The sequence below is a fragment of the Lissotriton helveticus genome, chromosome 1_1 (assembly GCF_964261635.1).
Source record: "Lissotriton helveticus chromosome 1_1, aLisHel1.1, whole genome shotgun sequence".
NCBI lineage: Eukaryota > Metazoa > Chordata > Amphibia > Caudata > Salamandridae > Lissotriton > Lissotriton helveticus.
Window position 1 is genome coordinate 13615646 of NC_136057.1, and position 24379 is coordinate 13640024.

Here is a 24379-nt window from a genome sequence, read left to right on the forward strand (position 1 = left end):
CTTCAAGAACAATATGTAAAACCGGTCAAATCCTCCGTACATCAAAACAGTATTCAGACGCGACTCTGTTGCTGCCCTCCTAGCAACTATATTTAATTATTTTGTTCCTGTTTTACCAAACACCTCTTGTCTTTTCATTTTTTCAAGGTAAATTCATATCCGAGCAACAAGTAAACTATGGTAAGTTTTTGGTAAGTCCACAATAGGTCTTTTGCACCCAGACAGTTTGTGTTAGTCCGGCGAGGGTGTCATGAAAATCAAGTTCAAAGTAAAAAAGAAATGGCTGCAGCAAGGTTGCAATTTCTTGCTAATTAGCTAGCTGACAGCAGTCAGCTTGAGCTCTTGGCTAATTATGTATGCTTCTGTTTTATTTGGCACCAAGTGTGTTTACATTTTCTGAAAATAGGTGATAAACTCAAAGTTGTTCAACAAAAGAAGCTCCAAAGTACGTCTTGGCCGGGGCCCCTAAAATCCTTAAGATGTCACTGTTTGAATGAATATTAAAGTTTCTGTCAAGCGCACAGATGTCCTGGAACAGAGTGTTTTGGTGCCATTCTTGTACATACACAAAGGGCCTGGGTTTAAAATTCTTTTGGAACATGGTGTGGTTCTACGCACACTAAGTGTTCCAATTTGCTTAAGGTGATGGCGCATGTTGTTCCAGAGCCAGGGAACAGAAGAGCACATTGAACAACACCCCCCATGAGCTCACGTCTCGCATAAGGAAGAAAGATGGTTATGTAGAGCTCTAGTGCAGAGACCTTGCCGCGTTGAAGGAAGCAAAAAGAGATCACAAGAGCCGTCAGGTGAGAGGCCAAGCACTGGGCGGGGACGGAGGGGCTGGGGAAGACACGGTGCTGTCAGGTAACTAAGGAGAGTGCTCTGTACAGACAGAGGGTGGATCGACAGCAGCAAAGGAGAATTCTTCCCATAACCTACCTCTCTGTTCTGCTGCCAGCGCTGGGACACCTCTGTCGGAGGTAGCTGTGCGCTCTACAAGCTACAATAACAATAATGATAATATTAATAATAACAAGAAGATGTATCAGTTGATAAAATATTCTTTCAAAAGTATTAATTGACAGGAAGCCAGTGTTGGCTAATTCAAGATTTAGAGGCATGATGAGATGTTTCCACAATGTTCAAACTTAAAGAATTGATAAGTTTTAATTATTCGCAGTTTCAGCATTGCTGATACAGGTAAACCTGAATACCGCATGTCACAGTAGTTCAGCTTAGATAAAATGCAGGCTGAAATGACATCTAGGCAAAAGGGAAGGTGTTAGACCTGGCATCCTTGGCATGGTTTCCCCTAACTTTTTGCCTTCTTACTCCTGTTTTGCAGACTCCGGGCATATTTACAAGGGCTAATCACCATAGGAATGTCACTGTTTGTGGCGTTCCCTTTAACTTATTTCCAAGGCGGTGTTAAGCCACTTAAGGTCGCTTAAAACCATTTTCTAATTAAGGATCTGTTTTATGCTACACTTACTGTGAAAGTGGAGGGCAATGGGTTTTGCGGTGGGGGTTCTGAGTTGCTGCTAACATGCATGTAAATTACATTCAATAATCTCATATTATGTGATTGTTATTCTAGACAGGTGCTCGGCTCTACCTAATAGTAAATGTAAATGTCAAGGTATTTGTAGAGCACACTGCCACCAAGCGGTTTCCTGGCGCTATTACTCATACCGCTGTGGAACCCTTCCTGGGTTTCCCTGTGAAGTGTCCACTCCTGGGCACCCCCAGGGTGAAACCAGGCATCCTAGGGCTGTTGGGGCCGGTGTGGAGGTTAAGCAAGCTATTGCCCAGAGTTGCAGCGTGGGGCCCGTGATTAGAATAGGCACCGAGGCAAGAATTGTCAGGTCCGAGGAAATTGAGCCCAAGACCCGCCGAGGTGGGAATTGAACCCTGGTCCCGGGCCGCAACTCTGCATCAGGGTCTGCCGCTCTAACCATTGAGCCACACTCATAGTACTTGTTTGCAACTTTGCGATTGCTTGTGCTGATTATGTAAGATAACTTAAGTTAGGTAATGCAGATTAGAGAGACTCCTTTCCTTTGTTGTGTCACTCAGATAGTGGTAGTTAGTTAGTCACTTGCTTACTAATAGAAGAGAATTCCTCCCCACCTATAGCAATTAAAAAAGATTCAAAGACTTTACTCCACACACTCCATTGGACAGTTTGTTCACCTATGTCATTCAAAAATGGAATAGGTTGAGACATATTTGAAGCTGCCATTGGTAAGAAGCAAGTGTAACCTACACAATAAGATAAAGCAGAAGGTGCAACATGAAAGTAAAATCACAATATGAAGGTACATATATATCAAAACTATTAAATATGATGTACAGCAGCAACTGCAATAAGACGGTGAGATATTAAATTGGAAGAAATGTATATTACACGTCACCTAGACACAGCAACAGAAGAGTCACCATTGTATGGCGCGTACTTATAGATGCAGAAAAGTTTACATATATACAATTTACTTTTCAAAATTGCTCCAGTAAGGTGTGTGCATCACCAAGAGGTTAGTGGCACATAGAAGCTCCAATTCACTCAATAAGTACATGGGACATGTAGAGTTGTAGGGTAAAGAATAGGTTACCAAATGAGGAACGGTACCTTCAATATGGTGTGTGCATCACCGTAGACAAGGGAATGCACTTTGGAGTCTCTTTATAGTGTTGGAATAAAGATTAGCTTACAATTGAAGAAAGATATCTTCAGACTGGGGTGGTTTTGGGAGGTTCATAATGAAATCAATGAGGGGAATGGCTTGGTCTTACGTAATGATAAGATCTTACTTCCCATGAGCCTTAAAGACGAGATTATAGACTTAGCCCATGAAGGCCATCTGGGCAGAAGTCTCACCAAAGCTCAGTTGAGAGAATTTTATTGGTTTCAAAACATGGATTCCCAAATGGAATCCACGGTAAAGGACTGCATTATTAGCTCCAACAGTGAAAAGTCAAAAATAGTTCACAAGGCCCCATTATCCCCAGCAGTTGTTATGGAAAAACTGTGTGGAAAAAAAGCTCTAGATAATATCGGTCCCATAAATCATTCTGGAGTAACAAAACAATTTGTGTTTGTTTTAATCGACTATAATTCCCATTGGGTTGTCACCAAAATAGTCCACCAGGTGAACACTGTTTCACTAATTGCTTATCCCAACAATGTTTTCTCTTCGGAAGGCATACCTGCCACTCTGGTGACAGACAATGGAGTGCAATTATCTTCAAGTGCCATGTCTGAATTTCTCTCAGATCTCAACAGCAAACATCTCATGTCCTCTCTTTATTGTCCCAGGGCCAATGGCCTTGTAGAGAGGATCAATCACATGGTCAAGGAATGCATCCCGTTATCCTGCTTCCATCACCAAAAAGTGGAGGACACTATTCGAGACATGGTATGGGCATACCATACACCTACTAACTCTGTCACATGTTTCTGCTTCGGAGCACAGGAAACGAAGCACCAAGCTTCCTTGTTGGTTGGGAGGAGGTGTCAAAGCAGAACACAACATTACTGGAAGCAAAAGGAAAATTGCTGTGCATCAAACCAAGTATAAGAAGTATTATGATGTAAAACAGTGTGAGAGGCATCAGGTATGGAAAGCAGGTGACTAGGTACCAGTCGAAAAGCCAAAAAACAGAGGAGATATTGATTCTAAATATTTTGAACCTAAGTGCATTTCTATTGCCAAAAAGGACGTTGTTAAAATGGAAAATGGTCAATGTTGGGGCATGGATGAACTTGTGAAACACAACGTTAATGATGTGTCCGCAGGTGTTGACTCCTCTTGTTCCAGCGTAAATAGCACCTAAAAAATGTAGGGGCAGATTTACAACCCCCTTGCGGCATTTGTGCACCACCATTTTGACACTTTTTGTGATGCGGCTGCAGCGTATAAATGCAGCCCATTTACAACGTGATGCATCTAGGGAGATGCGTCACATTGTAAATCCCTGTGTCACAATATACCAGCGTTAGGTATAATATATGTAGGGTAGGCATTCCGATGCAGGAAAGCCTCGTAGAAGTGACGCAGTGCAATGTACAAGATTTCACTGGGTTACTTCTAGAATGCCACTGCGTCAAAACCTTACGCCTTCTTGGAGTAGGCGTAAGGAGTGATGCAGCACAATGAGGATAGGAGTGTCAGAATTTCTGAAGCATCAGTCACTCCTTGCACCATGGTGCGCTGTATTGTAACTTCGGCACATCCTTGGTGGTACAAGGGTTTCTCAGGGTGGCTCAGGGAAAGTGACGCATCTGTACAGATGCATCAGTTTCTTGTAAATCTGCCCTGTAGTTTTTCTATTTTCTTCCTCAGTTACTTAGGCACACCATTCTTGTCCTCATACATTCTCTTTTGCTCTCTCTCTCTCTCTCTCTTTTACTCGCTTTTTTCCTTTTTCCTTATCTTCTCATTTGTCTTGCCTTATTTTCAACTCACACGTGTACCTAGTGTATCCTTCTACCCTGGTTTCCTAAAAAAAAGAATATATATATACACGTTATTGTTAGAAATTAGCATTTTAAAAACATTTGAAATTCACTGAAAAAACCATAGGTTTTAAGACGTTATAGTTAGTTGGACATTTTACTCGTACAAAACCATAGAAATTCCACCATTATATTTAGCTCACCTAACTATAACTGGCGCCCCCGCAATGCACTGCTCATGACGTCACATATCACATCATTCATGGCATGGTCAGTGACATCACTGATGACATCGCAAATGACATCACTGATGACATCATCCACTTGAAAATCTGATGCACTTCCTCACACTTTAATATAACCTTTGATACACCGACTGTAAAATACAGACTAGCATTTTTTAAACCATTGAGACACCAGTAACAGTTACTACATTCGCACTCACTGATTCCTAGGTCTACACACATCCACTCATTCACCCATGCAATTACTTATACATGCAGTCACTCATCAATACAATACTATCATATGCACTCATACCCGTATTCAGACACTCACACACTGCCACTCATCAATGGAGTTACTCACACACCTAGTCAGTCATGCAAAGAATCAATCACACTCCCATTTACTCATCTATACAGCTATACACACTTCACCTCACTAATACATACAGATAGTAACACCTACTTATTCTTTTATATATTCACTGATACAAGTACACACTCATCCATACAGCCAGTCTCACAATCACTCACTCTCACATATATTTATTTATATACACCATCACTCACATATACTGCCTTTTTCAAATGTAGTTACTCACACTTGTACCACTGACACATCCATTCACTCACCAACATACCCATACACACAGTCACCCACCCATACAGCTGTGTCCACATACACTCTTAAACCCATACACCCAGTGAATCAACCACTCACACATCTATGCATAGAGTCACACACCTTCCACCCACCCACCCATACACACACACACACACTCAGTCTCCCATACAAATACTCAGGCAAACAATCAATAACCCATATAGACACTCATATAGCTACTAATCAACCCATGTACCAGCTTACACATCAACAGACAGACTGATACAGGCATTAACACAGTTTCGTCATTAACCTATGCATTTAATCAGTCACTTATACAATCAGTCATACACCTCCTATATCCTCCATCCAGACACTTATACATCCACTCATTCTTCAATACATCTTGGCATATATATATATATATATATATAAAACATATTTAAACTTTACAGAAAGACACAGTCACTGGATGACAATTGTAGATAACAAGGACCCCCTGAGTTAGAATCAATTTCCTGGGTCAGGGCAAAAGATATAATGACAAATAACCCAGGCAAAACCAAAGTACGACAATGCAATGAAACCAGCACAAAAAATTAATAACACTGAACTAAGATGAATGTTTGTAAAAACCAATCAAAATATTTAATACATTTCAAAAACATATATATAAGAATTACTAAAAAACATGTGCTTGTTTTAGAAAACACATTTATAACACAATCAAAGTACATAAAATACAGTTTAAAAAGATGGTAAAGTTGAGGTATTTACGATATCTTCAACGCGTTTCGACACTAGGTGTCTTCGTCAGGAAAGTACCATCAAGTATATTATCTACAATAAAATAAACAATTTTTTAAAAAACAAAACAGTATTCACAACTAAATATAGATAAGCAAAAATAAGAAGCTGGTGCAAACAATGTTGGTACACCGCCAAAACCAATCTTCTCGAAGGCATGAAAGAAGTAGCCGAATGGATGAAACATAGCCGCCTAAAACTCAACTCAGACAAAACCGAGGTGCTCATCCTAGGATCTTCCCCCTCTGCCTGGGACGACTCTTGGTGGCCCTCCGCCCTGGGCACAGCACCCACTCCCACAGACCATGCACGTAACCTTGGCTTCATCCTAGACTCCTCTCTCTCGATATCCAGACAAGTCAACGTAGTCTCATCCTCCTGCTTCAACGTACTTCGCATTCTCAAAAAGATCTTCCGCTGGATCCCCCTCGAGACAAGAAAGACTGTCACCCACGCACTAGTCACGAGTCGTCTGGAATATGGAAACACCCTCTACGCCGGAATCACAACAAAACTACAGAAAAAACTTCAAGGCATCCAAAACGCATCAGCGAGACTCATATTAGACATCCCTCGCCAAGACCACATCACTGGACACTTAAAAGACCTCCACTGGCTTCCCGTCAACAAAAGAATTACTTTCCGCCTCCTCACCCACGCACACAAAGCCCTCTACAATCTAGGACCCGAATGCCTCAACACTCGACTGTCCTTCTACAAACCCACCCGCCAACTAAGATCGTCCAATCAAGCCCTCGCCGCAGTCCCGCGCATCCGAAAATCCACCATGGGTGGCAGATCATTCTCCTTCCTTGCTGCCAAGACCTGGAACTCACTCCCCACTCACCTCCGCCTTACTCAAAACCACATCTCCTTCAGAAAAGAACTTAAAACCTGTCTATTCCACAAATAATGAACCCCTTCCCCAAGCGCCTTGAGACCCTCTGGGTGAGTAGTGCGCTATACAAATGCCCAAACTTGAACTATTTTAATATATATAACAAAGCCGTTTTTCTGTATAGATAGGGAGAAGCTCTGGTAGATGTTTTAGGAAAATAGGTGGGAGTAGAGAATAGAAAATAGAAAGATAGAGACCAAAATAGACAACAAATTGGGAGACCCAAGGACTAACAGGATAGAGATAAGTATGATCTTCCACCTGTACTCATTAATAAATGCGCATTAGATGAAATAATTCTAGCTCTAATGCTGCGGGAGACTCCAAGCGTTATATGAATATAGCTTGGACACCGTTTGTGGTTCTCTGCTGGCTACAGATAATGCTGCCTCTCTAGAAAACCTTTTCAACACGGTATTGTCAAGATGCTAGGCCAATATTGGCGCTGTATAGTTAAGGCATCAAACAATACTGCCTCTATACAAAAGGAATAGACTGCCATTTTGATTGAAAGTCGATATGTTTCTCTGTCTATACTTCATAGTTAGCGGGTAGAGAGCGACTAGGGGACATTCTGCGCTTATTATGATTGCACACAATCTCACCTGAGTTAAGTAAAGATATAGTCCAGCATCAAACCGGTTATGATCAACTTGGAATACTTAGTTCAAACGGACATATATAGGAGGCGGCCAGCCACTAGGGTGTAAGAGATAGAGAAAATATATTTGTATTATTTAAAACGACATGTACAGACCATGTCAACCTGGGATGGAAGATTTACAAAGTTTGAAGCTTTTACCTAATTTATGGCATGAATGTTGAGAATATTAGCTTGTTGGTGTATCTCTTGTGAATCAAGTACTTGCTGATGCATTAATGTAAAATGTCACTGTGATTTCGGCTTCCAGCTATTTATCGATAGCACTTATTCTTCAACGTGGTGTCTAATGATATGGAGCATGAAAAGAGACACAATGATAAATCTAATACAACAAGAATTTTAAAGGTAGGCTAGTCTAACGTGACAAAATAATGCCGAGTTTCATACCCAAATAAGTGTCTGTATGGATTTCTGTTGTTTTGTTCACAGTATCGAAAAAGAACGCTGTTCTGCTAAATTAAGTCAAGAAACAGCATGTCAGCCTCTCAGTTCAAAGGTCAAGTGCAACAAACGCAAAAGCGCCTAACCGCGTTGATAACATACCCTAAATCCTCGAAATTTTCTTTCGCTCTAATCGCTGTATATTTGAATATCAGACACGATGGGGGAGGAAACGGGGATCAAGTCTCGCTACGAGGTTTGCAGAGACAGCACAAATCTAAAGATGAAAAGCGTAGGGCACATTAGTTAAATGGGTCTTCCTAGAGAAGAAGCATGGTGTGCTCTAAGTAGATTTTGCAAGTGTACCTTAAAAGGGGCTGCGGCGGCCTCCTCACAAGCTGGTGATGCCGGTCTGGAACAATTTGTTATGCCGCCATTCTAAGGTATTTATAGGCCTGTTTTCAATTAAGAAGTTGATTCTGTACACGCCTATTTGAAGGGGCTTCAACATAATTGAAATAACAGGGACCACGCGTGTTAATAATTGGCCAAAGCTGTGCTCACAAGTTCACAAATGATTATCTGGAGTTAATGATGTATTGGGTATGTGAGTGGCGCGAGGAATAGAAGGACCGGTGATATAGGAACCGTGCCGGGAAACAAGAGTTCGATCCCTGGCAAAGGCAGATAAATGTGTTGCTGAAAATCTCTATAAATTATTTCTGAATAAATAGAGATTACCTCTTTATTTTTACAAAAAAAGGGGATGGCCACGCAGTGAAATATGCGAGGACATCAAGGCATATTTTCGGTTAATTGTACTAAAAAAGACCTACAAGCATCTACAGTTAAACGAACTGGATGACGTCATCAGTGATGTCATTAGTGATGCCATTTGAGATGTCATCAGTGATGTCACTGACCATACAATGAATGATGTAACATGTGACCTCATGAGCAGTGCATTGTGGGGGCACGAGTCATAGTTTGCTGAACTAACTATAACAGTGGAATTTCTCTGGTTTTGTACGAGTGAAATGTCCAGCTAACTATAACGTCCCTGAAACCTATAGTGTTTTCAGTGAATTTTAAAGCTTTTTTAAATGCTAATTTCTAACTATACTGTCTGTAAAACCTATTATTTTTTCAGTGAATTTCAAAGGTTTTTTAAATGCTAATTTCTAACTATAACGTCTGTAAAACCATTGTTTTTTTCTGAGAATTTCAAAGGTTTTATGAATGCTAATTTCTAACTACAATGTCCCTGAAACCTATATTGTTTTTAAGTACATTTTAAAAAGACGTGCATACTTTTTGTAGTGAAAAACTAACTGTAACAGTAGTCTGTTATAAGTTATAACTTAACAATGTTTAAAACTTAATTAGCAGTAATTAACATATGTGTGGAAAAAGTGTGATGCAGTATCTACGATACCTCACTTTGAACAACAGCGCTCACAGTTCGATTCCTGGCTCCAGCGGCATGTTAGCCCACCACTATGTCACCGTGGGCAACACCTTGCTTAATAGTCCTGATGCCCCGAGCACCGGCACAGCTTTCCGAGGGTATCTGTACGCTTTACAAATGCTGGCATTTTTTTATGTGTTCTATTTAGAATTATGGCAATTAATAGATGTTTTTAGTCATGAGAATGCAAATGACACGGTTTGCTGGCTAACAGTTTTTAAGCTCTCCAAGGTATGTGCATATTAAGGACCTTATACGTCTTAGAATCAAAATCGGACCCTTTACCCCTTCACATTTTTAACTTTTCCCAGCAAGTGCACAAGTTAAACAGTTAAAACATGAGCATGTTTGAACTGTAAAACGTGACATCTAAATGGGCGGAGCCACATCTTCCTTCCACTGACCACTTAATAACCAAAAAGTATATAAACCACACCTGTTGTTCGATTAGTTTCGTTTTTGTGAGTTATTTACATGTGTCCATTTTGTGATACAGGTTCCCTTTTCTAACGTTGGATTCTTGTTTTGCAGCAACAAAACATATTCCAGAGTTGTAAGTTGTTTGATTATGGCATAGTATATATTTATAATACATAGCTATTTGTGAATATTTAAACATTTGTATGTAGAAAAAAGGGTTATTGGCTGTTTTTGCCTTTTTCTGTAACGTCAGCAGCTTGTTTTCAGAAACAGACAGAATACAGCAAACATTGCTCCTTTCTGGCTCCTTTGAGCTCATATACTGTGACTTTGTTTACTATAATATCAACACTGTACTTGACTTCAGAGGTGTTGGTGACCCGTCAGGGAGAAGACTAAAGATTTATACGTAACATCACCAATTCCTGGTTGTTACTGTGTTTCCCCCTTGAGATCATATACTGTGAATATGTATATTATCATATTAACAGTGATGGTGATCTCAGAGGAGTTCATGACCCGTTGGCGCAAAGAGTAAGGATTTATATGTAACGTCAGCATCTTCTGGTATCTAAGTCTGTGTCCCCCATTGGGATTATATAATGTGAATACTTATATTATAATATTCACAGTCATTATGATCTCAGAGGACTTTATGACCCGTCTGCACGCAGGTGAAACATTTTGAAGTCCCAGAGAAAAGATGCTCTGAATATATTCACTGCTGGAAAGTATTTCGTTATTGATCTTGTTTTGCATTCATAACTTTATTTTCCTTTTCTTTTTTGTGTACCATCAGTGACACTCTCTATATTAAGATTTGTCTGCACCAGGAGTAAACCATCTGAAACAGCTTACTGACCTTTATAACTTACTTGATCAGATATTTTTACGGTGAGAATATTTTTCGAAATTGCAGTCTAAAAACGATACTTTGCATAGATACTTTCTATAGTGAATACCATTGATAAACCCTTCATTTCTGAATGATATTTAGTAATTTCTATTTTTCTCAGAAGCGGTTCCTATTCACCTTCTCCCTATAGAATATATAGGACCAGTAGTGTATATTATTACACAAGTATCCTATATATTCTTAAAAGAGTAGGTGATTTGTTAGTGGAGCAGTGATGGGCCTCTTAGCACTACGACAGAACGTTCCCGAATTCTACAGAATAAAAATTGTAAAAAAGGATAAAGAGTACATTTCTATGTAATCTGAAGTCATTTGAGTTCAACAGTTTTGTACTTGTTATTGTTCTTCTGACCTGAGATGATGAGTGCGGGAGTGTTTCCTTTTCTACTTTATGTAAAAGTAACTCATGCCCTCTTATATTATCAAGAATTTGGGCAACACTTTTACAAACTATATCAGAAAAAAAGGGACAGTGTGGCAACACTTAAGTGATATTTATTTGTCACCCCTTTGATATATACAGCGTCAGTTTCCAAAGATTTATTTGTAACTGCTTAATGAAAACTATTTTAAACTAAGACTGAAAATGTTGCTGCACAACCAAACCTCCCTGTCAGAAAAGTAAATACCACATTATAACTAAATAGTGCTCCTGGGAACTATCCCACCCGCAAACTTAATAGAAAGAAGAACGCAACACACTCAGTTATTTTTCCACCGTGATTTGTACACCTCACACCAATAATATAAATGGCTCTTAAAATATACAAAAATCTATTTTTACCTTCACAGTCCCTATCCACCACCTTGTGAGCACTGTACAGAGTTAAGAGTGTTCCTACCCTCTGAGGAGATATGTGGGAGGAAAACAGACTTTCTACATGTTTGAATTAACCTGTTGTCTAGACTCTCAGGAACGCAAAAAAAAAAGCAGAGTGAATGCAGTTTCATTTTTTGTTCTTTTAAACATTAATGCATATATTGTTTGCATGCCTGTAGGTTTCTTAGGCTTTCCTCAATTTTCCATTCACACATCTATTTCTATTTCTTGAAGATTTGGACTTGGCTGGTTGTGTGTCTTGAAGGAAATGTCAGAATGGTCATTAAGAAGTGGATATTGGGTGACACATGGTATTGATTTGCAGAGTGTTCTACTACTGATAAAGTGTGCCCTCCACACATTCTTACAGGCCCAGAGGATGGAAGAGTCCAGGAGGTTGGGTGATGCCAGGTCCAGGGTTCTGCTGCTCTGTGTCACCCTCTTCTTCACTGTAGGATGGGGTAAGTAAAAGACAGCACCGTGACCACACCGCTCTGCTTCTAGGCGGTTTGCGAAGGCCCTTATGCACTGACCACACTCCACAGTGATTCACCCACGACTTGTTTTGGTCAATATAAAATAGAGGGCTGAGGTTTTGCCTGTTTAAGATTCTGATGTAGTTTCAGTACTTATTTTGTTTTGCTCATTTTTACACTCCTATCATGAACAGCGTTGCACATTAATATTTTTCTTATAACGTTTCATCTAGGGTCCTGAGGTTTTGCATCTTTTTTTCCTGGTGTGGGTTTAGTGCTGTAGTTATAGTTCTTCAGTTAGCTCATTTTTACACTACTATTACCAACATTGTTACACACTATTTTTTAGGTCTCGCATAAGGCAGCGCATGCGCTGCATCTACGAGGCATTAAGTAATCTGTATGTTGTAGGTGAATCTCCGCCTATTGGCAGTAGTTTCTCCTGCCGCTTGCCATTTGTAACTCCTGCATGTTTTTTTTAGCGGGCTTATCATTTGCTTGAGATCCGATGTGGCACTGCTGTTTTGATTCCCTTTTGCAGGAAGCAGCACTGACTAACTACCGTTTCGTTCCACTGCTTGGTGTTATATAGTCAATTAGGGACTACTTCCTTGTTTTCCATCAATGAGGGGAACTTTGTTTTACATCAGTGCGACGCTCGTGATAAGCGGTGTGCTGCGTGCTCGCTCTGCACACACACTGCCTGTGGTGCCTCAGTCCTTTGCACGTGTTTGTGCGACTCCAGCTGCTCACAGCTGGCCCTGGCAGCAGTTCCCCAGCACCAAAATGCTTCACGCCTTCCTCCTCCTGCCGGTGTGCGGATGTCCCCCGCGACCTCCTCACCGTGCCTGCAGAACTCCCAGACATTGCAGCTCCACGTCGCGGCCTCCACACTCAACCAGCAATACCGCCACAGCACTGATGCAGCTTTCCACAAGCTCCACCACGGCAGCCCAGAACGTCACGGATTCGGGTACCGCCTTGTGTGCATATGTTGGCAACTATAATTTGACATTTAATACATGTACAAGCAATAACCAGGACTTTATTTTGTGTGCACTTATACCCTCCGCTATGGTTCATTTTCATTCCCTCACGCTTGTTTTCCCTACAAGTTAATGTCCTTGCAGAGGCAGGATAATGTCCACATCCAGGATAGTGGCTTTGGCAATCGCGGCTCGTGTTTATTTTTTGCATTGCGCCGTGCCGCCATTGACAAAGCCCTGTCCTGTCTGCACACATTATCCTGCTTCTACAAGCAGATTAACTTTTTGTTTCATCTTGTTAAAGTACCTCTGAGGCAAGGAATAAGAGCAAAGCATTTGCAAAAAGCGTTTCTGGTGAGTACCATAAGGCTGAAAACGCTACAACTAACAAAATATAATGGGGCATATTATCAAGGACCGGTGTTAAAATTATCGCTGTTTTATCGACAGGAAACTGCAGATAAAACAGTGATAATGGGCTTGATAATACGCCGTTGTTAATTCCCACAGAAGCCCTATTTAAAATCAGAACATGGACTTCTAATGGAATTAACAAGGCCGTATTATCAAGCCCATTATCGCCGTTTTATCGGCAAAACGGTAACAATTTTAACACCGGTTCTTGATAAAGTGCCCCGCTGTGTTTTAACCGTCACTTTATTGGAATGGGTCTGGTACGCTTTCTGATTAAAAATGCATAGGAGCGGAGAAGCACACAATTTAACTGTGTCCATTAACTGAGGTGGAGTAATGCGTTATTATTATGTCTCGCGGCCTTGCCATATTCATATTAAAATCGGCCCTGTAACAAAATCGGCCGAAAACCGGCCGGGCAAAGAGCTCGGTCACAACCCCAACCTCCCCCCCGGGGGGAGGCGGCCGAGCACTTTGCCTGGGCCGGTTTTGGTTCCCAGTCCGGCCCTGCCCTCTTTAAACGCTAGTACTGCAGCCGACATACCGGGGTGAACAGCAGCGGACGTGCTCAAGCCCCCATCCTATGCCTACCCCTCCAGCACTAAGCCTGGCAGAGCGGGCACTCCATCCCCATGCTCCGACAACCCCCGTAGGGAGGGAGAGGGGGAGCTAGAAAGAACAGCTGCAGCCCTTCTCTGCCTCCGGAGACTGCTTCTCTGCCCTCTTGCCTCAAATCCCCCTTTCTTGGTTTCTGTCTGGCTGGGCTGGGTGTGTGCAGCTTCACCCAACCCCCACTCGCTGCTCCCACAGCTATTCTCATGGAAGTTCCAACCAGCCCCGCTTTCAATCATGTCTTCTGCATCTGCTCCCCCGCGGTGGAATTCTGTAATTGTTTTTTTCTTTGCACTTAAAAGTGCTCCAGTTCCTACGCTCATTGCTTATTTTTCAAATAGCTCTCCACAGCAATGCTTTCTGTCCACATGCCGTGTTGACCTGGCTGAACAGAGTCCTAACTTACCTATGGTTAACAAAGGGGGTGGATTATGCTGAAACGACCACAGGGTGGTATCAGCAATGTTATCGCCGTTTTGCAGGGAACATCGCTGGAAAATCAGCGATGTTCCCTGCAAAACGGTGATTTCCCCCGCTATTGCTGGATTTCTTATCGCCGTTGTGAAAAGCGTTGTTGATACAGCGCTATCTCGGCGATGAAATCCAGTGATAGGATAAACATCGCTAAACGCACTTAGCGATGTTTATCTCTAATCGTTGTTGATATGCCCCTTAGTCTTTTGGAAGTTTCACCTCTGCTTAGCACCCCCGCGCCCTTCTGACATTCCCCATATTTTAATTCTACACCCCAATGACTGTATGATGCCTTTACCACCCTCCTCCCTCATGTTGTTCACAAAATACTTTTCAAAGAAAATGGAAATAGAGCTTTGTGTGTTTCTAACTTCCTATTCTTCGATGCATACCGTCGTCTGTACATATCTGCACGTGTTTTCCTTTGTTTTTATTTTATTTTATTCAGGGGATTGAACTGGGCCTGGCCACTGAATCAAATAAATGTATCCATCATCTGTTTTTCATCCCTAGGGCACGAGCTTAAATTCTGGCGTCTCCTGTCACCTTTCAGTAACATAGGTGCCATTAAATTGGATAGCTTACAACAGCTGTTGTATTGTGCCAAGAGGCTATATTGGGATGAACCAGTTTTTTTTTTTACCATTACGAAAGATCAGTTTTTTTGGTTAAATCCATTGTCATGACTATGTCAATGAATTAAACGGTGTTATTAATTTATTTACTATATGAGTTCAGTTAAGCTAAATGCAATAAGTGGCAATATCTGCTGTTACCTCCATTTATTCTAGCGAAACAAAATGTCTCCCGCCATAATTTAGCACTTTACACTTTACACAAATTAACGTTGTGATTGGTGACTGCCACGGCTGATTCCCACCTTTGCTCTATTCTTTTAATAGTCTTCAACTTCATATGGGATCAGGTAGTATGTAAACAGCACTTCTTAGCCTTCAACTGGATATAATGGGGACAGGCACAGAATGAAAAACACAAACTTTCAGTGAATATTTTTTGCGTTAAATCCATTGTCGTAACTGCTGTTGTGCAGCAATCACACCATCCTATTGTCAGCCACACGTGTAGGGCTTCAGAAGTCATACTAGGAACATGCTAAGCAGAGGAGATAGTGATGTTTGCATTGCTGCCTCAATTGAATCCTAAAACCATAGCCATATTATCAAGAAAGGGCGATACATTATCGCAGCTTTTATCGGCAGGAAACTGCCGTTAAAGCGGCGATAATGGGCTTGATAATATGCCCTTGGGAATTCCCATAGACTCCCAGGTTAACACCAGAACCTGTCTGTCCTGAAGACAGGTCTGTCCTCAGTTTCAGGCTCACTCAAAAACTTGTTTATGTTTGGAGAGTTTTCACTGACCTTTGACCCTGGTGCTGTGTGTGCATCAACAATGTGCTATTCCGCTCACTTCTCACTGTGGGTCTGGTGAAATGCAGGGGTGGTTTGTGTATTTAGGCAGTGGGGGGAAGTGGGCAGTTAGTGTCTTCTGGTGTAGCGGGAATTTCGTTCTCCTACAGAACTGTGCATAGAGATTTGGAACCTCAGGGAATTAGGATGGCCCAAAACTCACCTCAGTACCCAAAATCCCCTTACCGAGCTAGCTACAGTGTCTCATTGGTCATAACAAACTCCCAATGTTTAGACAAACCAGAACATGAACTTAGAATACCTCAGGTCACGTGGAACACATGAACACTCTTTCGTTGTACAATCATTTCAAACCAGAACATGGAGTAAAAGAGGACACGTGCAAATTTGAAATATTTATTTACTAATGCAGGGTTCTCAAACGCAGTATCTTATATAATACAAGCAAACATATTATAAGAAACAAAGTTATCAGCATAGTTACTAGTCCATAGAAAGCAAAAGGTGACAGCATGCTAAAATGCTGAAATGAATAGGAGTAAGCAACACCTAATTCTCACCCTCCCTAACTAGCGTAGAATATTATATCTATGAAGGTCTCTTTGGGTTTTAGCAGGGCGGCCCCATACCTCAAGATCTCAGTGTCAGAGGATCACATCATCTTCCACCAGCTCTCTGCATGCGAAGCACCATCAAGTGTGTTACGTGTGCTCTAAGCAAAGCAATATAAAATGCGCGCAAAGCCAGATTTTGGCAGCAGCTGCATTCATGTTATGTCTAGAAAGGTGCGAAGATCAGCTCTCACAACAACACTGTGTCGAGTTATCCTTGGAAGCTTCAGCACTCACTGTACAGACATATTTTACCAAGCAAGCTGATATCAGAGCAATAACATATTATTCTCATGTAAATCACAAGGCTCTTCTAGGTTGAAAGCTAAAATAACAAATATGTGTCATGTGCAAAAGCAGCAAAAGGAAAAATGGCGTTTAAACAATTAATAAGCTCATGCTAACTTAACACGGTATATAGGTAAGCAGTAACTATATGACACCCCCCCAATGATCCAAGCACGGACAAAGTAAGGAATGAGAAGACCAGAACAGGTGCACATCATGAAAGCAGAGTTCCATAATAATGAGCTATGTTTTAGCGGTGTAATGGCCAAAAGCAGGTGAAAAAGGCATTATAGAGTTCAAATTAAAAAAGGTCTCAACCTGCCAACCCAGCACACAAGTCAATAAGTCTGGGTGTACGCAAAAGGTCCAAAAAAATCTTGCAATCAGGGACATGACAGTATCAAAAGTCATGAAAGTTTTTAGGAAACTGAATATGCAAAATATGCCGCAACAGCCTCCAGAATGAAATCACTGTCATCATCCGAAAACAGTTCAGCCATCCAATTCATCAGTGGGAAATAACATACGTGCTCCTCCAGTACCGGAGCCTCTAGCATCATCAGAGGACAACTCGGTGGGTTCTCAATATAGCTCTGTGCCAAGAAATCTTGTGCTGCCGCGAGTATGTTCCAATGACCCATTAGTCCATGCATCGCTGCCAAGGCCATAATCCTTTCGCCAGAACAAATCAACTCGTGAGTAACTACGGGACTCATCAGGTGATTAAAATCGATGTCAGGAGACACCGTCTTGCAGAGACACAAATCAAGGGCCCAGTGGAAATCGCAGCTTAGGCAATGAAACACAGGCTGGACACATGTAAAATAGGAAAATCGAAACGATAATCCAAAAGCCGTGCTTAAAGTCGCAAGCGGCAGAGTGCCATAGAAATCAAGCATCCGGTTGCGAAACAGTGCCAGGTGGGGCTGAGCGGCTTCTAACACAGGACGGGCATCCATTTTTAATAAAACAAAATATCACCAGAAGGTCTGCAGCCAGCGCGAGCATAACCGGAAAGCCACCGAACAGGCTTGAAAATATAGAGTGGAAGAAAGCCGGGATGACCCCAAATATTTTCTCGAAAGAAGTGACGAGACCAGACCACTGCTAACTATTTTAAAAAAGTGCGCCAGGCCAGAAGTGAACGAGGCATTAAAGATTTGATCAATGAGCTCGCTGAAATGCAATGGCAAATCAGTGTTCAATAGCGCCTGCACCTCTGTTCGCGTGTTAGCTATGTGAAGGACAAATGTTTCTCGAGCTGAACTCAGGGCCACTTCTTTTTGAGACAAAAGGGCTCTTATTCTACTCATACCATGGAAATCTGCTTTCAAGGTTGGGAGTCACGGCCAGATGGAAACATCCAAGTTCCAATGTGTAGGAGGATACAGAAAGTTTTTGCAACACACCACACGTTCTGATACGGTTACCACATAAGCGATACCTTTAATTAAACCACAACTATCCTCGTTATTCAAAAGTAAATGACTGCCGTTTGCCAGTAATGTAAAAGTAGGAACGATTGCGGGAACTGGAGCACCTTTCAAAACACAGGCTAAATGTGGCCGGTCCTGGTTACAGGAACCATGTAATTGGATGTGTCTACATATTAAGGAGTGATCCGGTGTTTCTGTGCACTCCTCACCTTTTAGAAAAACTTCCTTCTCATCTTTCAAGCATCTATAAGTGAAGGGAAGAGACCAAGCCTCATGGAGAAACGAACTACCCAGTGGTTCATATCTGCCTATAGCGATATATCGTATACAATTTGTAAATTTATACAGAGCAAAAGGTAACGTAATTAACCCATGGATAAGTCACGTCGCAGCAGTGGCTTCAGCCACAGAGAATGGTAAAGACTCCTATCTTTCAATGTGTAACATGGAAAAAGATGCATCCCGCATTCAAAGCATGCGCTGCTTGTCAGTCAAATTGAAAGGGGCAAAGAGAGAGGACACGTTCATGTAAGTCCAAGGCACCCGCCCAGACTTAAGCGTCTGCAGGGTCCACGCAAACTGCATAACAGAACGCAACTGATTCTGACCATGGTATAATACAGACACTTCATCTTGCACAATATCAACAACAGAAGACACAATGTTATTTAATGTGTAAATGCGGGAAGAACGCATGTTAATACTGTTATCCACAACTGCAAGTACTTTTTCTAAATTAGCTTGATCAATAGCTCTAAGGCGTGTAGCAGCCTCAAGTTGTGAAGTCTTCCAGATTTCATTGTAAATCGCATATATCATTCTTTTAGATCTACCATTAGCCGGTCCTTTAATGAAATCGTTTAAATCTACATCATCAGTGAGTTTGGATAGATGAAGTTTAACCGCAGCCAAGGTAGAATGTTTCAGCCAATTCTGACATATTTTCCTACTGAATAAGTGTTGACAGAATGGTCAGTATCAAAGCGGGGATCAGGTCTGACATGTGTAAACCCATCAGCTAAACCCATAAAACGATGTTGGCATGAATCTGAACTCCTGTTTCACATCAGCCAACCTTTTGGATCCAAACTGGAAATGTTAAAGGACGCATTTTGCAATAAGGCCTTCAACTCATCAATGGAAAACTTTGTAACATTATTCCAACCGGAATATTCCTCTGAATCAGGTACAGTAGGTGTATTAAATTTTTTAGAAGTAGCCAAACCAAAGCATGTTGTTTGAGAAATGGTAGAATTTAAAAACAACATATGATTCGGGATGAGACATGCACGGTGCAAAGCCTCAGTGCCTTGTACCTGCCAACTTTTAGAACTCCAAACTGATTTAAGGTCAATGGTTTCCTTCCATAGCTCGTAGCCCGCTATAGCTAACTTGTCTAAAAAGGACTTTGAATACAACAATTTAGTTTCGGTAAGTCTAACCTTGGACATGGACTTCTGTGTCATTTTAAAATAAAAAGACTCAGGATTGGACTGATAAAAGTCGGTAAAATAAGTGTACTTTTTTAAGAAAGTACTCGAACTGCCTTGTAAAGGAGCTCGGCAATGTTCCCACTGAGTGTAATTTACAGTACCCCTTCTGGAACTTGTTTTATGCAGATAATGGTTACCAAAATGTTGGAAGCAAAATAATTCACCATAATTAGCAGAATCTAAGTACAAATCTTCAGCATCAAAGGCAGCATAATATTTCAAATCAGAGAACAATGCTTCTACGGCCTGATCATCCCAATCATCAGAACGTATGTTTTGTTTCACCACATCTCCCATGTTTACCCTGAGCACATTAGGGACATTAATAACTTCAGTAGGGCCATGGATTTGAAATTTAACCGCATCCCACACAATTCCATCAAGAACAGGCCAAGCAGTGATGTTAACAAAATGCAAGTCTCTCTTCAGTCGGTGTGCTGAATGTGACGAGGAAAGGGGGGCCAAAGTTCCATTAAGATGCCGAATGCATGTTCTTTCCTCGACATAGTGTCCATCGACAAGACGAAAAAAATAAAAAACAAATAGACATAAAAAGGTAAATTGAAAGAAGTACCAGCCAAATATATGTCCAACGGGGGATCAAAAAATGTTTTTTAAATAATGTGGCATAAATTGCAAAACGTGAGGGCTTTTTCGAATTTTGTGAAACAGTGTCAAAAGAGAATCTGGATTCTGTGGCCAAACGTGTTTGCAAATCAGGCATCGATAAGTCAGTTGGGTATGTGTAATAAAGTTCATCAACGTGATCAACAGGTAAAGTACTTTATAAAGGACTGGAAACAGCAGGCATCTCGAGGGCCACCTCAGGCATAGGATTAGAAGCAGTGGCCAAAACAGAATTTCTCACAATAGAAGGACAGGAGACCGCCGGAGTCATACTAAGAAGAATCAGCCACTCTGTGTATCTTGACATTGTCAATAGAGATAAACCTGTTTCCTTTACGACCTGGAAGTGGTGGTAAAATGACTGTTCTTGTGCCCTTCACTCCAAGCACAGGAACCGGAGCTCGATAGGAAGGACCAAATTCTTTCTTGTTATCGATCTTCTCTCGAACCAGTTCTCCAACTTGTGGTAGCCAGCCAACTACCCGGATCTGCAACGCATCATCCGATGTGGAGGGCAAATGTTCCTTTGCAAGACTGTCTCTGGTCTTTTGTAGATCCTGTAAAACATTGAAATGTTCATCTACATCAAAGGTTGTGGCTTGGGCCACGCCGTCTAGAACGTCAAGGTCCGGGACAAACATCTTGATACCAAAGAGCATTTCGTATGGGGTCCGCCCACCCAGAGACTTTCTAGAGAGATTATTAAGAGCACACTGCACGCCATTGAGGTGAGCCAGCCAGTTTCTGCCAGTGCCTATAACTCGAGCTGTCACTGATTGCTTTAAGTCACGGTTCATTCGTTCCACTACACTGTTACCCTCAGGTCTGTAGGGAGACGAAAACTTGACTTGGACCCCCATCGAAGTCATGGCATCCTTATACGCCTTAGAGGTGAAAGCCGGACCCTGATCCGAATGGAAGGTACCACAGGCAAAAATCCCTACAAAGACACGCAAATCTCTTATGACAGTCCGTGAATCAGCGCTGCGATGGGGCCAGACCCACACAAAGCGTGTGCGCCGGGACACTCCATGGAGTAGCCGTGCACTATACAAAACAAATATAACATAACATAACATAACATAACATAACATGAACCAACTGCTACTAAGATGTACTTATACGCAGTATCAGAAGAAAAAGGACCGCAGTGATCTAAATAAACACAACCTAGCGGTTTATTAGATATGTACAACTGTGTCTGTGGCGGACGCGCAGCAGTTGAAGGTTTAATCTGCTGGCAAATGTCACATTGAAGGACATAGTCGCGCGTCTGTTTGTACAGTCCCCGCCACCAGAAACATTGTTGTGATTAAGCTACAGTGGGCGAGACGCCCGCATGCGCAGACGCCACACCTTCATGCGCCGCTGTAATCAAGCTAGCCCTGCGATCCGAGTTGGGAATCAAACGTTCCCCAACTTCAGGAATTTTCACAAAAGGAACCTTATCGGGACTTAAGTGGTATGTGTACTTCGAAGGGAAACCCGTAGGATGTTTACCTCCCTTCTCAGTGGCAGCAACCGCCGCCAAGATGTCATCATCAATCTTAATTTTTGACCGTGTAACTTCTGCAACTAAATATGTAGATACCGCTGATTTCGCGGCTTCATCAGCAAGCGAGTTACCCACATGTGGACTCCAACACGCTGATGGCCGAGAGTATGAATCACAAACACGAGTGGCAACTGCTCTTTGAGCTCAGCCACTTGAACCAAGATCATTTTATGTTTTATTGTGCTACCCTTGGAATCACGAAAGTCATTCTGAATCCAAAAGAACAAGTTCTCATTGTAAGACTGGACACAGTAGCAATAATCACTCACAATAAGAGTCGTCACAATAGGATCTGAGTACTCTAATGCGAGTAAAAGAGAGCACGAAGCTCCGCTAATTGTGCGGTGCAGTCCCCTAGAGTTTGCGTGTGCACAACTCAGGACTTGAACTCATCGTCCACAATGGCACCGACCACAATGGCGCATGCGGAAACGTAGGCGTGTTTAGAGCCATGCGCAACCTGCGCCGAACCATCAGTGTAAATGATGCAACGGAAATCCTCCAAAGGTCGCATTGCTAAAGGAGCCGGATGAACGAATTCATACTGTTAACACTCCTGCGACCGTAATGTGGCTTCGAAAATAAACGTGACATCCTGAGAAGTCAAGGATGCAGCCCACTGAATCCACCGAGGGTGCAAAGCTTTAGAGTTTGGTACACTGGCTTTCGTAACTGCCTCCAAGGCAGGACACGGGGTAACAACCAACATGCGTTTTCACTGTGACAGGGCACGTTCTTTAAGAATTGCCATCTGCACAGCCGTTAACACTTTCTCCACAGTGGAAAATCGCATTTCAGCCGAAGTCTACAAGTGTGACTTGTAAGCAATAGGTACTGTGTCTCCTTTTTAAAAGTAAGGTACGTGAAACCCACCGTTCAAGGGATGATTCTTATCACCAGGTTGGTGTGGTTATCACGAGTCAGTAAGAATTTAGAAGTGAGCAGATCAGCCTGCAAGGATTGCAAAATGGCTGAATGCTCAGGCAGCCAGCATGATTTTGAAAAGGTTGGTTTTATCAAATCATACAATGGCTTGATACGCTGGGCATATTCCGGAATGTAAGTTCTCCCGAAATTTAAGAAACCTAGTAAAGACTGTAATTTTTTCAGCGTTGTCGGAGCGTGCAGTTGTGCGCATTTCTCTAGGAAGTGAGGAGCCAAACCTCTACCTTCATTATTGAGCTCATAGCCCAGGAACAACACTGTGTACTCTGCAATGTGCGATTTTGCAAAGTTAAATTTGTAACCCATGTCTGCAAAGTTACAAATTATACTGTTTACTCGACACAGATGCTCCCAAATTTCGTCGTCCGTGAGATATATGTCATCCACATACGAACATGCATCTGGGTCGATTCTCTCCAAAAGAGAGACAATGCGGGCGGTAAAAATCCCAGGACTATTCTTATAGCCCATAGGCAAATGCTGACATTGTTTTTGGACACCGCCGCAAGTAAAGGAGGTCCACTGGGAACTGAGACCATCCAATTGATGGGCATAAAAACCGTTGGAAATGTCAAGCGTGGTCTTAAAACGCTTACGCACAAGAATATCCACTAGGGCAGAGCCGTGAGTATTCTGTACAGCACAGTTGCAGTAATGCAAGTTTAAATGCCGGTAATCCAATACCAAACTATGTGAGCCATCAGGCTTGGTTACAGTAAAAAGAGGGTTATTCATCGGAGACTCACACGTTTCAATTACTCCCTGATATTCCAATTGTTCAAGGATTGCCGCGACGGAAGCCTTGGCTTCACGCCGTATGGGATATCGAGGTTGAAGCTTTGGCTGAGACCGTAAAGGAATCTCGTGGCTTGGGGACAATTCATCCCAACCATATTGGTTGCGGTACAGAGCCGGCGCTAGAGCCTTAGCCCACTCTTCTGCAAAATGCAGCGCATGCTCTTTCGAGACAGTGTTCGCGAAACTGGGGAGGATAACCTCCTCCCCTCGCGGTGCTGCGAGAACAAAAGGTGGGGGCCAGTCAGCCTCCGAAAGTAAAATGTCATACGTAGACGAAAGATTTTCCCAAAATACCCCTTTTATAGTACGTTGTATGTCACCTTCGATTAACAGGACAATTTCATAAAGTCTATCAGGGGGAGCAACTGTGTATCAGCTGTTTCTATCACAACATAAATATCAGTCGCTGTCACCTTCAGTAGTGGACGCAGGGCCTCTCTCACAATGGTAATCTCCGCCGCGCTGTCCAGCAAGATCAGAGCCCATGTCAGATTCCGAAGCCGCGTTCTCACTATCTGTGGCATATCGATGCGCTGTTAAAGCCGCAACTTTCTTTTTGGCAAACTGCGGTCTTTTCGGCGTTGAGCCTTCCTGCTTTCCTGCACCGTCTGTCTG

At 42.1% G+C, this 24379-nt stretch overlaps 1 protein-coding gene and 1 long non-coding RNA gene across 2 annotated transcripts in view; one reads left to right on the plus strand and one right to left on the minus strand.

Annotated features, from left to right (window-relative positions):
• The first annotated feature begins 747 nt into the window (after positions 1-747).
• The window catches only part of LOC144766874 (lectin-like), a 121330-nt gene continuing 97698 nt past the window's right edge, over positions 748-24379 (plus strand). The window contains exons 1-2 of the mRNA XM_078650587.1: positions 748-806; positions 12029-12119. Coding sequence (XP_078506713.1) covers positions 12038-12119 — 82 coding nt within the window. The 5' untranslated portion in view covers positions 748-806; positions 12029-12037. The remainder of the gene's footprint in view (positions 807-12028; positions 12120-24379) is intronic.
• Positions 7813-8278, minus strand: LOC144766867 (uncharacterized). The gene is made up of 3 exons (XR_013597961.1): positions 8197-8278; positions 8041-8105; positions 7813-7936 (listed from the first exon to the last, which is right to left on the minus strand). It is a non-coding gene; the product is annotated as an uncharacterized LOC144766867 (long non-coding RNA).